The 13,510-nt window shown below is 40.8% G+C and overlaps 1 protein-coding gene across 1 annotated transcript in view; it reads right to left on the bottom strand.

Annotated features, from left to right (window-relative positions):
* Nucleotides 1–13,510, bottom strand: part of LOC109972174 (lon protease homolog, mitochondrial-like) — a 28,944-nt gene that overhangs the window by 3,323 nt on the left and 12,111 nt on the right. The window contains exons 11-20 of the mRNA XM_020620874.1: nt 12,596–12,734; nt 12,258–12,436; nt 8,217–8,304; nt 5,807–5,929; nt 5,590–5,706; nt 3,490–3,630; nt 1,624–1,789; nt 1,457–1,543; nt 1,219–1,346; nt 392–556 (exon numbers count right to left, since the gene is read on the bottom strand). Of these exons, the coding sequence (XP_020476530.1) occupies nt 392–556; nt 1,219–1,346; nt 1,457–1,543; nt 1,624–1,789; nt 3,490–3,630; nt 5,590–5,706; nt 5,807–5,929; nt 8,217–8,304; nt 12,258–12,436; nt 12,596–12,734 (1,333 nt within the window). The remainder of the gene's footprint in view (nt 1–391; nt 557–1,218; nt 1,347–1,456; nt 1,544–1,623; nt 1,790–3,489; nt 3,631–5,589; nt 5,707–5,806; nt 5,930–8,216; nt 8,305–12,257; nt 12,437–12,595; nt 12,735–13,510) is intronic.

The following is a 13,510-nucleotide window of genomic DNA, read 5'->3' as shown; positions in this document are numbered from 1 at the left end:
TGTAGGACCACTAGACTGAAAAACTCTTTCTTTCCCTCTGCCATCAGATTCCTAAACAGCTGAGGAGTTTATTACCAGGAAATACGTCATGTACTGTTTACATTCTCAGTTTGCACATTGACTGTTGACTGCTGCACATGCTGCTCCCATGCAGCATACATTCTCTATTATATTCTTATATATTTCTTATTATATTGCTGCATTTGCTGCTTCAAGTGCCTTAGATTTTGTGTTACTTATTTATCTACTTTATATTTCATTTGTATTTTGTGGCATTCATGTGGACGGCAAAGTAAGAATTTCATTGTACGGGGAAACACGTTTCCTAACTGTGCATATGACAAATAAACACTTTGACCTTGACCCGTGTGTGTGGGGATCTTGCCCTTACAGCAATAGTTTTCTCTTTGATTCCTCCTACTGGAAGTATTTTGCCAGTCAGTGACACCTCTCCAGTCATGGCTACATTCTGACGCACTGCACGGTTGGTTGCAAGGGACAACAGCGCTGTGACAATAGTGCAGCCGGCGCTTGGTCCATCTTTAGGAGTTGCACCCTAGAAACAAGCAACAGTTAAAGAGAAACAGGAACAAGAGTCCTAGGCACAGCGTTCACTCATGCAAATAAATCCCTTATGAAAAATGAGATCCCAAACAAAATGTGTCCTAAAATTCTTGATCCAGATTGGATCTGGATCATCTTTTATGTGTGTTAAACAGGGTTTTCCAGATCTGTCAGATCATCAGATGAAACTACAAATGTGTGTCCAATTTCAAATGATTTTGCCCCATGGCGAAGATGGGTTTTTTGTGAATTTCGTTATTTTTTGTGACCTTGACCTTTGACCTTCTCCAGTCAAATTCAAATCATTTCTAGGGTTGTCGCTATCAATGTCTGCACCAAGTATGCTTATGATCAATCCAGCCATTCGTCCGTAACCCTGCTAAGCAACAAATGCACACACAGAGAACCAAATACAACTCCTTGGTGGAGGTAGTGAGCACTGCTGCCAGCCACAGTGTCTGTGTGCTACTGTTAGGGTACCTGCACTACTAGTACAGGACAGTTTCAAATCTACACACAGTGGCACTGCAGTTATGAAAACGTTACACAAATAAAATGTGTCCAGCAGCTAATAAACATTAAATAAAAGAATTAAAATCTTAAGCAATAGTAATTACCAAGTCATTTGTTTCCAGTACGGTATACTATGTTTACCTCAGGGACATGCAAATGCAAGTGGGAGTTGACCAAAAAGTGATTTTCTGGTTCCTGGGTCATCAGAAAGGCTCTCGCAAAAGTTGAGGCAATTTTTGCACTTTCTTTCATAACATCACCCAGTTGACCTGCACAGGAGCATCAACACCTTTAAGACGCTTTCTGCTGAACATCTGGCAAAGATATCAGACTGATGCTTGGCAGTGTTTGATTAAAGTTAGAGACCTTCCTTACAGACCTGTAACCTCCAGTGACCCTTCTCCTTTAGAGTCCGCTCCTCCAGGGGGACGGCGTAGAGAGGTCTCTATGAATATTGTCGACCCTCCTACACACAGGGTAACATGCAGGCACATCTTCAGTCTGTTACAGTTTCCAGTGGTTTGTCTGTGTGTGTGTGTTTCTTACCCATTGCAGTCCATGCCAGCCCCATAACCACTCCTGGTGGGGTGACATCATACATTCGATCAACTGTGAACAGCGGTTTACCCACATACTCCTGCAGGTTGTCAGGTGTAACAGTCACTGTGGTCTGTTTGCTGCTGACAATGCAGAATGCCACCTTACGGAAAACCTGACAGACAGATGAAAGATTTAAGGTTCCCTTCTGTCCTGCATCAGTCTGCTCCATCCGCCCACCCACTTCACACATCAGCAGTCTCTGATGGTCCTTCATAGCTACTGTATGTTCACACTACACGCCGAAGTGACTCAAATCTCATGTTTTTCCTTGCAGGTGACTTAGATCAGATCCTTTCACAGATGTTTGGACAAACCAAATTGTATTTTTTCCAAGTCAAATCTAGGCCACTTCCATATGTGCTCCTAGATCTGATCCAGATCAGAAAATTGACTATGCAAGCACTGTCAGAACAGTCAGATCAGAATTCATGTGGTTTTACTCCAGCATCTCTCTCCTCTACCTGTCATCATCATTCATTGTTGGCCCCTCACAGAATGTTAAAAATAATGGAGGAGAGCAACAATAGCAATGAGGGTCTGGGGAGAGACAAGGACGTTTCAGAGCTGTCGGACATTTATGATCAAGCCAAACTGGAAGAAAATACCATAACCGACCGCTGCACAAATGACGATATTGTTGTTATTCTTGTATGCATGTGGCTCACATTTCATTTAGATCTGCACATGCGTGGAAGTTTATGACCTCCATGGTGTTCAAATCAAGTTGGACACATTTCACTTACAGAACGTGAACCATTAACACAAAACATTGGAACTGAGCATTATGGAGTGTAATGTGAACATACAGTAGCTGACATGACAGTAGGATTCACTTTTTCTTACATCAAGAATTTTTGCTGATTAAACGCAAAATCCTTGTTCTGAGTAGCCGAATGGGTGTGAGCTCTAGTACAGTATAGACTTGTCCCGATCCGATACTAGGTATCCGTATGAGCACGAATCCAGCCATTTTTCACAGGATCGGTATGGGTCAGATTAGACCCGATCCCATTCCACTACAGTTCTGTATTTTGAGACATGTGTGTCATGCAACCAATAAGCTGCCTGCACCGCCTGTGTGTCGGCTGGCGGGTCCCTCCAGCAGGTAGCTGCCACTTCAAGCTTATTTTTTAGCTTCAAGTGTATTAAAGTGTAAAACGCTCCACACAATCCACCTAAACAACACAAGCTCACTAGTTCCAACTAGAACTCCACCAATCCAGAGAAATACATCACACAAAAACAGTTCAAACACCTGACCCATCATCAATCCTATTGAACACGGCAGTTCTTTTTAAAGTGTGTGTAGTTTCTATTTGCTGTGTGTTACTGTGGGTCAGTTAAACTGTTCATAGACATCAAAGTGGGTCCACTAAGTTCCTCATTGTCTCCTGTTTGCCAGAGTTTTAACTTATTTAATAAGTGCATTCATAAACTGTCAAACAGGGACATACAGGTACAAAGTAGTACTTAGTATCTGCCCTGTAATGAATTTGTAGTTTTGAGAGTGTGTTGTCCAGCTCCCAGTTATTTATTTATTCATATCAATAATTTAAGCTAATAAACTTACTATTTTGGATCCAGGAACTGCCAGTATTGGGTGTTTTTTGTGACCTGACCATGCAAAACGACTTCACAAAATGTTTTGTGGACGTGCAGGACCCACTCTTATTTCTCTGCCGACATTCACAAACTGAATGTTTTTTAGTCTCGAGTAACTTGGTGATTTTCCCCTGGGAGTCTGGCACCTGCTTGAGCTGCAGTGATATTACTTCCCTACCAAAAACAGAACACAGTTTTTCTATATTTTACCTTTTCCACTTGTTTCTGCAGGTTCCTGACTCCGGACTCCCTGCAGTACTGCCTCATGAGTACATTGAGGGCATCAGATGAGATAGAGGCCTTATCTTCAGTCAGACCACACAGAGAGCGGAGTTGAGGGACAAGGTAACGCTAGACAAGACACAGAGAAATGGAAATTCAAGTGTTACGTCCGTGAATCAGGCCATTCCCAGCACCTTGTCAGCAGGCACGGGCACTGCCAGCAACTCCGCCCATGTGCACGTGTGGGAGCGCACTCTCGGCGGCAAGGCACACTTGCTCTCAATCAGCAGGGCAGTACTTAAGAGGAGCGTTGGTTTGTCCTCATCACCAGATGATCTCTCATCATCCTGCTGGTAAATTTGCATGTTGGCATTGTGCTTGAGCTATTTTGTGACGGATTAACTGCTATTCTGAGTTCGATTGCCTCCAGTTGCCATGAACTATTTAGTCTGCGAGAGTGGAATACCTGATTTACCAGTGACTTTGTGGTTTCTGCCATTCTGATTTTGATTGTTACTTTGTGTTATGAACTGTTTGATTTCTCTGTAACCTGGTTGGCTTCAGCCGTTCTGATTTTGTGCAAGGTCTGAACTGTTTCCTCCGTCAGAGAGCTCTCCTGAGAAGTAGGTAATGTGCGTGTGCTTGTGATTTCTTCCCCCCAGCACTGGACCTCAGCCTCCTCTAGTGGCCCAGTCAACCCAGTGTCCCCAGCTGCCTGAGAGCCACTGAAGTATCTCTGCGTCCAGCCCCCATCTACTCCTCATTTCAGTATTCATTAAATTATTTACTTTTCGAAGACTGAGTCCTGCATTTCTCCGAGTCCTCAGGACTGGCTGTATCATATAGTATGATTGCAAGAAAGTGCACCGAAATGAAAATTCTGGGCCGAAAACTTATGATGCACTTGGCTGAAAACCAAAACGAAACCGAAAATGGCTTCTTTTAAAAACTTCAAATTTTTAAAACACGCTTACTCTATAGTTGTGTATGTATGCGTGTGTGTGTGTGTGTGTATATATATATACATATATATATATATACAAGTCTCTATTTATAAGTACTTTACTCAAATTATTTTAATCTCTTCTCCTAATGCACATTCCCTTGCTTGTTGATATGTATGTACACATTGAGAGCCGCTGTACCAGACTCAAATTCCTTGTGTGTCCGACACACCTGGCCAATAAAGCTGATTCTGATTCTGATTCTCATTTGCATTGGCCATGACATTCACTAGCCCAGAGGCTTGGCTAAGCTAAGTGTACTGTATGTGTTGCATTTTGAAAAGTAATCCTGTGTTGACTCGTTGCCTGCTAGCAGTGGACCTGCGCTCTGCCTGACAGACAGTGCGTTGCATCACCTGAAGTCTCTCCTTCATCATACAAGTGGCCTCTAACACAAAGGTGCTGTGCCACTCTGCCCTCAGATAATTTCTACGGGACGCCAAAACCTCCCGCTGAGCCATCCCCTGCAGCTCCTCCTCTGAATGTGAGTGAGGCCCTGCTGCCTGGAGCCCGGCCCACTTTGTCGTTGATGGGGAGACACGTGATATAGCAGCTCCAGCGTGAGTGAAACCTAACCTGTGCTGCGCGAGGATGGGCGGGGCGGGGCATTTTCAGCGTGTTTTTTTTTTAATTCCGGCCCAAAATAAAAATGGCCTTTTCGGCCGAAAATTTTCGGTGGCCGAAAGTTCGGTGCACCCCTACAAGAAAGCATAACATTGGTTTGGCTTTTTGAGATGAGGAGCGTTACAAAGCAGCCAGAGAACTTTAACTTGATTTAGATGTCCCATTCTTCCTTCTGGATGCGTTAGTATTTAAAGCTAGTGTGTCTGTTTTGGCAACACTGGCAACCCAAGATGGGCATGATTTGACCTTTGTATTAATATGATATATGGCCGGCCTTTTGTGCAGTTTGTCACAATCAGACATCTGTAGTTCTCGCTCTATCTTTAGAAAACACAACAGGAGGGGCACTGCTACTGTATGGACTGGTTTCTGGCGTGAGTTTGTTTTCAGTCTTATTATATTCTCTAGTGGCTGAAAAGACATTAGCTAAGTACAGTCTGGTGGTAGAATCTGGCATTACCTCAGCAATAGCCAGCTTCTCCTGGGCAACATATCCAGATATATTGATCATCTCCATCCTGTCTCTGAGAGGCTCTGGGATGGTGTCGACCACATTGGCCGTGCAGATAAACAAAACCTTTATAGGAGCAGACAGAAATGTGCAGGACTTATAAAAACCGCATTTATGTATACTTTTTCACTGAAACTGTGGAGCTATGCATAGCACAAACTCTGACCTTTGACAGATCTACTGGAACATCCAGATAGTGGTCGAGGAAATTGGCGTTCTGTTCAGGGTCCAGAAGTTCCAGCAGTGCAGATGATGGATCACCCTGGTAACCACGACCCATTTTATCCACCTGGTAATAACATGTAGGAGAAAGACAAATCATCATCAATATTAACCCTGTCATGAAACCATTTTAGCTACCTGGTGAAATGCCTTCAGTTTGCTCTGGGGAAGGTTCTGAAAGGTTCTCACAAGACAACCACTTCTCCGTTCAGGCTTTATTATCAAGTGAGACAAAGAAACAAGACACTCTGCCTTACATTTTACACCCATCACACACACATCCATAAATCTACTAGAGAAATAAATAGAATCACAAGTCTGCCACAGTATAGCTCCATGTAAGCACCATTGTTTTGCTCCTCCCACAGTCTGAGACTGACAGCTCCACTCTACTGGGAAAATCTATGTAAGGGACCTCACAAAGACAATGGACAATGACTTCATACTCATCTTTCCAGACCACAAGAACATGCACAGAGAACTCATAATGTCCATCATATCTCTTGGTTTGCTATGGCTCTCTGCCACCTTCTCTAGCCAAAACACAAGGCAGAGGAAATACAGCTGGTGATGATCCTAACTGGCTTCATTTCATATTATACATTTGATCTATCGTTAAGATAAAACATAAATTATAGCTGCTTTAAGACCAATTTTTGAAATGCAAGAAGACTTAAGTTGGTTTCTCTCTTCCAGTAGTGTAGTATAAAGGGAGTTTACTTTTATTAAAGTATTTTCCATCACAAAGGCGGTTCTAGTATTTTAACTAGGGTGGCCTAGGGCATGTCTAGAGGTGACTACAATGTGTTGGTAATGTGCACAGTACACAGGACTTTTTATGTGCTTTAATATTCTACTAATACCTGTTGTCCTGACCGAAGCTTCTCTTCACCTACAAACCACCTAGAAGCCCTGATAATAACCTCCATTGTAAAAACTACGTGTGAGATTGTGCATCCAAACATGATGCACATCTCTGGTTGCTGCTGTGCTGCAGTTTACCGTGTTCTTTAGCATATCTGGACATCCTGAAAATGATCTCAGCAGTTCTTTAGCCACATCTGTACTTCAAAATAAGCCAGTGCTTCCCACAGTAGGCTGTATGGTACAGAACTAAAGACGTTAGCTGGATCTACGAACACCACCTGCCAATGTCTCTTTGAGAATATAAAAATGTTCACAAACTGGACCAGTTTTAAACAAACCTTTTGAACTAGTCTGTGGCTTCTTGACTCAGGATAACAAAACACTCCCCGGAAGCTCACTGTCAACAATTACCACATGTTTGATTTAATACCTAGTTTGCCAGCCATGCTCCTTACAACATCAATCAAAGATTTTTATTGTCAATTCACTATATGTGCAGAATATACAGAAAAATCAAAATACTGTTTCTTTCTCACCTAATGTTGAATGCCCATACCATTTAAGAAACTAAAATAGAATAAACACCGAATAAATACAATGTGATGACTGAATTCAAGTAATAAGGATAAACTAAATGGTACAACCTAACAGGCTATGATGAAACTCAAAGCCATGTGCAAACTGACATTGATACTACAGTGTTGTTTTTGGAAAAAGGATGGATCTCATTTTAAAAAAACTCCATCGTATGAAATTTTACCAGGACCCCGAGGTTGAATTGTTGATTCCCCATGCAAAATTTGGTGTAACTGCACTAGTTGGTGCTATAACCGTTGTTTTTTTCTTCAAATTACATAATTAAAACAGCATTTATATTGAAGTGGGGAAGATGCTAAGCTATGAATAAACACTGTAGAATTTAATGTGATTTACCCAGACAATACTGTATCTAGGAAGTATAATACAAAGGCAGCTTTTAAGTTAATTGCCTAGGACCCTGACAGCTTCTTTATATATAGACTGTTTGACTTTTAGTATTGTGTCAGTGTATACTGCAGAGAGTAAACACTACACCAGCAGATTTCCTTCAGAGATACAGTCAGGGAAAAAATGATTTGAACCCCAGCTGATTTTGTGATTTGGCTCCCAATGTCAGCTCGTTACCTGTATAAAATACACCTGGGAGCCAGAGATCTTGCTGACTGATAGGGGATCAAATACTTATTTCATTCATGAAAATGCAAATTAATGTATAACTTTTTTTGTAATGCATTTTTCTGGATTTTTTTGTTATTGTTGTGTCTCTCACTGTTCACATAAACCTACCATTGAAATTGTAGACTGATCATTTTTTTGTTAGTGGGCAAACTTACAAAATCAGCTGGGGTTCAAATCATTTTTTCCCTGACTGTATTAACGTTAACCTGATATGGATTTATACTGAACTCAACAGACACCAACTACAGAAGCAGCAGCATCAAACTGACCTCATCTATTAGCACCAGGGGGTTCTCTGTCTTGGTCTTCTTCAAACACTGGATGATCTTCCCAGGCATTGCTCCGACATACGTCCTCCTGGACACACACACAAAAATGCATTTAAAAAAATAATTCCTCCATATTTCCTCAAGCTGCATCTAGAGATCCACAATATAATGGTGGCTACTAAATAAAAAAAAACTTGAGCTGTTATTGCCAGAAGTGTTACTTCAGAGCAGAGACCACAGCAGATCTGATTTTTTTTATTCAAGCTGATGTGAAATGTTTATGCTGAAAATTGTTCAGTTCTTGTAGGCCCCACACTCTGCTAAGCGGTACCTGTCCAGCTGTGAGATTCACAACAGCAGCAGAGTTAAGTGTGAAAGACCCACAGCCTTTCTGAACCATTGAGTCCAAGGGCTTTATTTAACCGTTAATCAGTATACAAAGTTGTTTTAAGTTTATGCAGCTTAGACGCACAATAAACACGAGCCTCTGCTATAAGGTTATTAAAAACATGATTACAATAACAGATGAAGGCTATCTAAATATTGGTGTTGTATTATTAAATGTGTCAATCTAAATTTATAGCCAATTTTTGAGTCTAATTTTTAAGATTAATGGGTCTCATTCACCAACCGTTCTTAAGAACTAAATTGTCAGTAAAACCCACTTACGAAGGTTTCACAAAGAGTCTGGCATCCACAACCGTTTTCTTATCTGAGATATGCTCTTAGGTAAGAACAGCATCTACACACATTCAGCAGCACACTTATGCACATCCCAGTGATGACATGTTTGTGTGAAATAATTGGTTTTTCAGTTTTTTCCAGGTCTAGTCATATACAGTGGTGTGAAAAAGTGTTTGCCCCCTTACTGATTTCTTATCTTTTTGCATGTTTGTCACACTGTAATGTTTCAGATTGTCAAACAAATTTATATATTAGTCAAAGATAACACAAGTCAACACATCATGCAGTTTTTAAATGAAGGTTTTTATTATTAAGGGAAAACAAAATCCAAAACTATATAGCCCTGTGTGAACAAGTGTTTGCCCCCCTGTCAAAACACTGGTTTATCGCACCTGAGTTCAATTTCTCTAGCCACACCCAGGCCTGATTACTGCCACACCTGTTCGCAATCAAGAAATCACTTAAATAGGACCTGCCTGACAAAGTGAAGTAGACCAAAAGATCCTCAAAAGCTAGACATCATGCCGAGATCCAAAGAAATTCAAAACCAAATGAGAAAGAGAATAATTGAGCTCTATCAGTTTGGAAAAGGTTATAAAGCCATTTCTAAAGCTTTGGGACTGCAGCGAACCACAGTGAGAGCCATTATCCACAAATGGCGAAAACATGGAACAGTGGAGAACCTTCCCAGGAGTGGCCGGCCGACCAAAATTACCCCAAGAGCGCAGCGACAACTCATCCAAGAGGTCACAAAAGACCCCACAACAACATCCAAAGAACTGCAGGCCTCACTTGCCTCAGTTAAGGTGAGTGTTCATGACTCCACCATAAGAAAGAGACTGGGCAAAAATGGTTTGCATGGCAGAGTTCCAAGACGAAAACCACTGCTGAGCAAAAAGAACATAAAGGCTCGTCTCAGTTTTGCCAGAAAACATCTTGATGATCCCCAAGACTTTTGGGATAATAGTCTGTGGACAGAAGAGACACAAGTTGAACTTTTTGGAAGGTGTGTGTCCCATTATGTGTGGCGTATATGTAACACCGCATTTCAGAAAAAGAACATCATACCAACAGTAAAATATGGTGGTGGTAGTGTGATGGTCTGGGGCTGTTTTGCTGCTTCAGGCCCTGGAAGACATGCTGTGATAAGTGGAACCATGAATTCTGCTGTGTACCAAAATATCCTGAAGGAGAATGTCCGGCCATCCGTTTGTGACCTCAAGCTGAAGCGAACTTGGGTTCTGCAGCAGGACAATGATCCAAAGCACATCAGCAAGTCCACTTCTGAATGGCTGAAGAAAAACAAAATGAAGACTTTGGAGTGGCCTAGTCAAAGTCCTGACCTGAATCCAATTGAGATGCTGTGGCATGACCTTAAAAAGGCAGTTCATGCCCGAAAACCTTCCAATGTGGCTGACTTACAACAATTCTGCCAAGATGAGTGGGCCAAAATTCCTCCACAGCGCTGTGGAAGACTCATGGCAAGTTATCGAAAACGCTTGATTGCAGTTGTTGCTGCTAAGGGTGGCCCAACCAGTTATTAGGTTTAGGGGGCAAACACTTGTTCACACAGGGCTATATAGTTTTGGATTTTGTTTTCCCTTAATAATAAAAACCTTCATTTAAAAACTGCATGATGTGTTTACTTGTGTTATCTTTGACTAATATTTAAATTTGTTTGATGATCTGAAACATTACAGTGTGACAAACATGCAAAAAGATAAGAAATCAGTAAGGGGGCAAACACTTTTTCACACCACTGTAATATTGAATGTCCCTTTTGGCTTTTTCCTGTTAGGGGTTGCCATGTTCATATTTGGCACGTGTTTGGCACGCTGAGCACTGTGCCCTAACCACTAGTCTATCAGGTATCCTCTAGTCATAATATTGTAAGGTTTAAACTACAATAACAGCTTTTGTCATTTAGCTAAATATAGACATATCTGGTCCTTTTCTTCATTCTTCCAAACTTTGGCGTCCAACTATTTCTCCTGTAAACCTCTGTGGACCTTTTCAGTAGCTCAGGTGGTCCTACTGGCCTCTGGAGCCAGTCCGTCACTAAGAAGTCAATTTAAACTGCTTTTATAAAGTACTTTAAAGTTTAAATGTGAGTGTAACCGATGTTTTGGACACTGCATTTTAACATGACTTTGCTTATGTAGATTTTGTGTATACATTTTGTTTTTAACACGCGTTTGTGATTTTGGATTTTTGATGCTGATTTTATATGATTCATGGTGTTAACTGTTTGTCAGGGCACCACTGAGAATGAGAGCTGGCTCTCAACTGCTCTTTACCTGAATAAATAAAGGTGATGATCATTTTTAGTATTTCTTTAATGTTTTTCCCCATTATTTTACAAAGCATTATGGTCTTTTCAAACAAACACTAGACTAAAAATTGCAGCAAGCAATTAATTGCTTGTTTAAAAATCAAGGTTTTAAAATTAATTTAACTTTTCCAGTATGAATATTTGACATGCATACATTTAAAACCAAACACATTTAAGTGCCTATCTGTATTTCTAATTTCTTTAAGTGTCTCTCAGATATTTTGGCCAGTGTGTAAGTGTATGGAGGCTCGCTCAGCTGACGGCACAACTTATACAGTGTTCACTGAACGAGTAAGAGCATCCCATGTTAATTTATGCAAATAAGGAACAACTGGCATGAGCTTTCAACTTCTGAGCACATGGGGGGCAGCTGTGGCTCAGGAGGTAGAGCAGGTCGTTTCCTAACAGGAGGATTACAAGTTTGATTCCCGGCTTGTCCAGTCAACATGTCGAGGTGTCCTTGAGCAAGACGCTGAACCCCAGTTGCTCCCGGTGATAACACCGGTGTGTGAATGTGTGAGTGTTTGTGAGTGCGAGTGGGTGAATGGCCAAGTAATGTGAAAGCACTTTGAGTGTGCTGTAAAGCATAGAAAGGCGCTATACAAGTAAAAGACCATTTACCATGGGATTCATCAATATAAGAACACAAGTGCAAACAATTCTGCAGTTTAGGACGTGTTCATGAATCAGACATAGACTTTTCATAAGAACAACCTACAAAGAAATGTAAGAAAACACTCACATGTTGGTGATTATGGCCCAGTATTATTAGTTATCATAATAGCCTCGCCCACGTTAAACATAATTATTAGTTATCGTTATCTGTCCTGAAATTCCATTATCAGTGCATCTCCAGTTGCAACCCATCACATTGTAAGTGCAGTAAGCTCTAACATTAGCTATCCCTATTCAGATTGTGTTAACCTATTCCTTCCCCATACGAGAGACAAAGCTCTGTAAAGGATACTAACAATGTAAGTTATCATAACATCCCTCAGTAATAATGCCAGTACAGACTTCCACACCTGTGTCCTTTAATCTCAGCCACATCGGTCATGCCTCCCACGCTGAACCTGAAGTACTGTCTGTTCAGGGCTCTGGCTATGGAGCGTGCGATGGAGGTCTTTCCTACACCTGGAGGACCATAGAAACACAGGATCTTCCCCTGAATGGAGCCACGCAACTGGCTCACTGCTATAAACTCCTGCACAAAAACAAGTAAGTACAGGTTAAACCTCCAGCTTCTGACATGTGGATGTATGTACCTGAACTTTGCCACTGGGGTTATAAAAAGTAAATAAAAGTTTTTTCTTATACTTTTTAAATAGAATGTGTATGTGTGGGTGGGGGTGCATTTGCTAACCAATATGCGTTTCTTAACATCATCCATTCCATAGTGGTCTTCTTCCAGAACCTCTTTGGCTCTCTCCAGTGATAAGTTCTCCTCACTGTTGGTACCCCACGGCATGCTTGTCAGCCAGTCCAGGTAGTTACGGGTTACACTGAAACACACAGTCAATGTTTATATTTGTTGTCCTCTAAAGTAAAACTAAACTAAACATTTTAGTAACCTCAGGGTGAAATGTGTTGTATCAACAGATCTATCAGTGCACACACCAGAGACTGCTTAGCCATGAATAGACCATCATTAAAACTTATAACAAATAGCAAAAAACATATCGATATTGGCAAGGGTTAGATATATTTTGGATGGGAAAGCACTACGTATTTTGTATTCTTCATTGATTTTACCATACTTAGAGTATGGCGTTGAAAACTGGGGAAACACATACAAAAGCTCACTTCAACCATTGTATATATTACAAAAAAGAGCGATAAGAATTGTGCATAAGATGGGATACAGGGATCACACCAATGGAGCTTTCATACAGTCTAAATTGTTAAAATTATTCGATTTAGTGGGATATAAAACTGCTTTGTTTATGTGTAAAGCCAGGGACAATTTATTACCTGGTGGAATTCAAAAACTATTTAATGAAAGGGAAGGGGGATACAATTTAAGGGGTCAGTTAAATTTAAAAATTCATGCTATACGTACAACCAAAAAAAGATTTTGTATTTCCATAAGTGGGGTAAAACTATGGAATAATTTAAGTGTGGACATAAAAAATAGTAATAGAATTGACGAGTTTAAACATAAATATAAAGGTATGTGTCAATCAAGATACATGCAAGAACAGGTTTAATGATTAATTAGATGGAACATTGTGGGTGTGGTGTATGAATGTTAACACTCTGTAATAATTCTTTAGTATAT

The sequence above is a fragment of the Monopterus albus genome, unplaced genomic scaffold (genome assembly GCF_001952655.1).
Source record: "Monopterus albus unplaced genomic scaffold, M_albus_1.0 scaffold250.1, whole genome shotgun sequence".
Classification (NCBI taxonomy): domain Eukaryota; kingdom Metazoa; phylum Chordata; class Actinopteri; order Synbranchiformes; family Synbranchidae; genus Monopterus; species Monopterus albus.
This window is presented reverse-complemented; position numbering and strand designations above follow the sequence as displayed.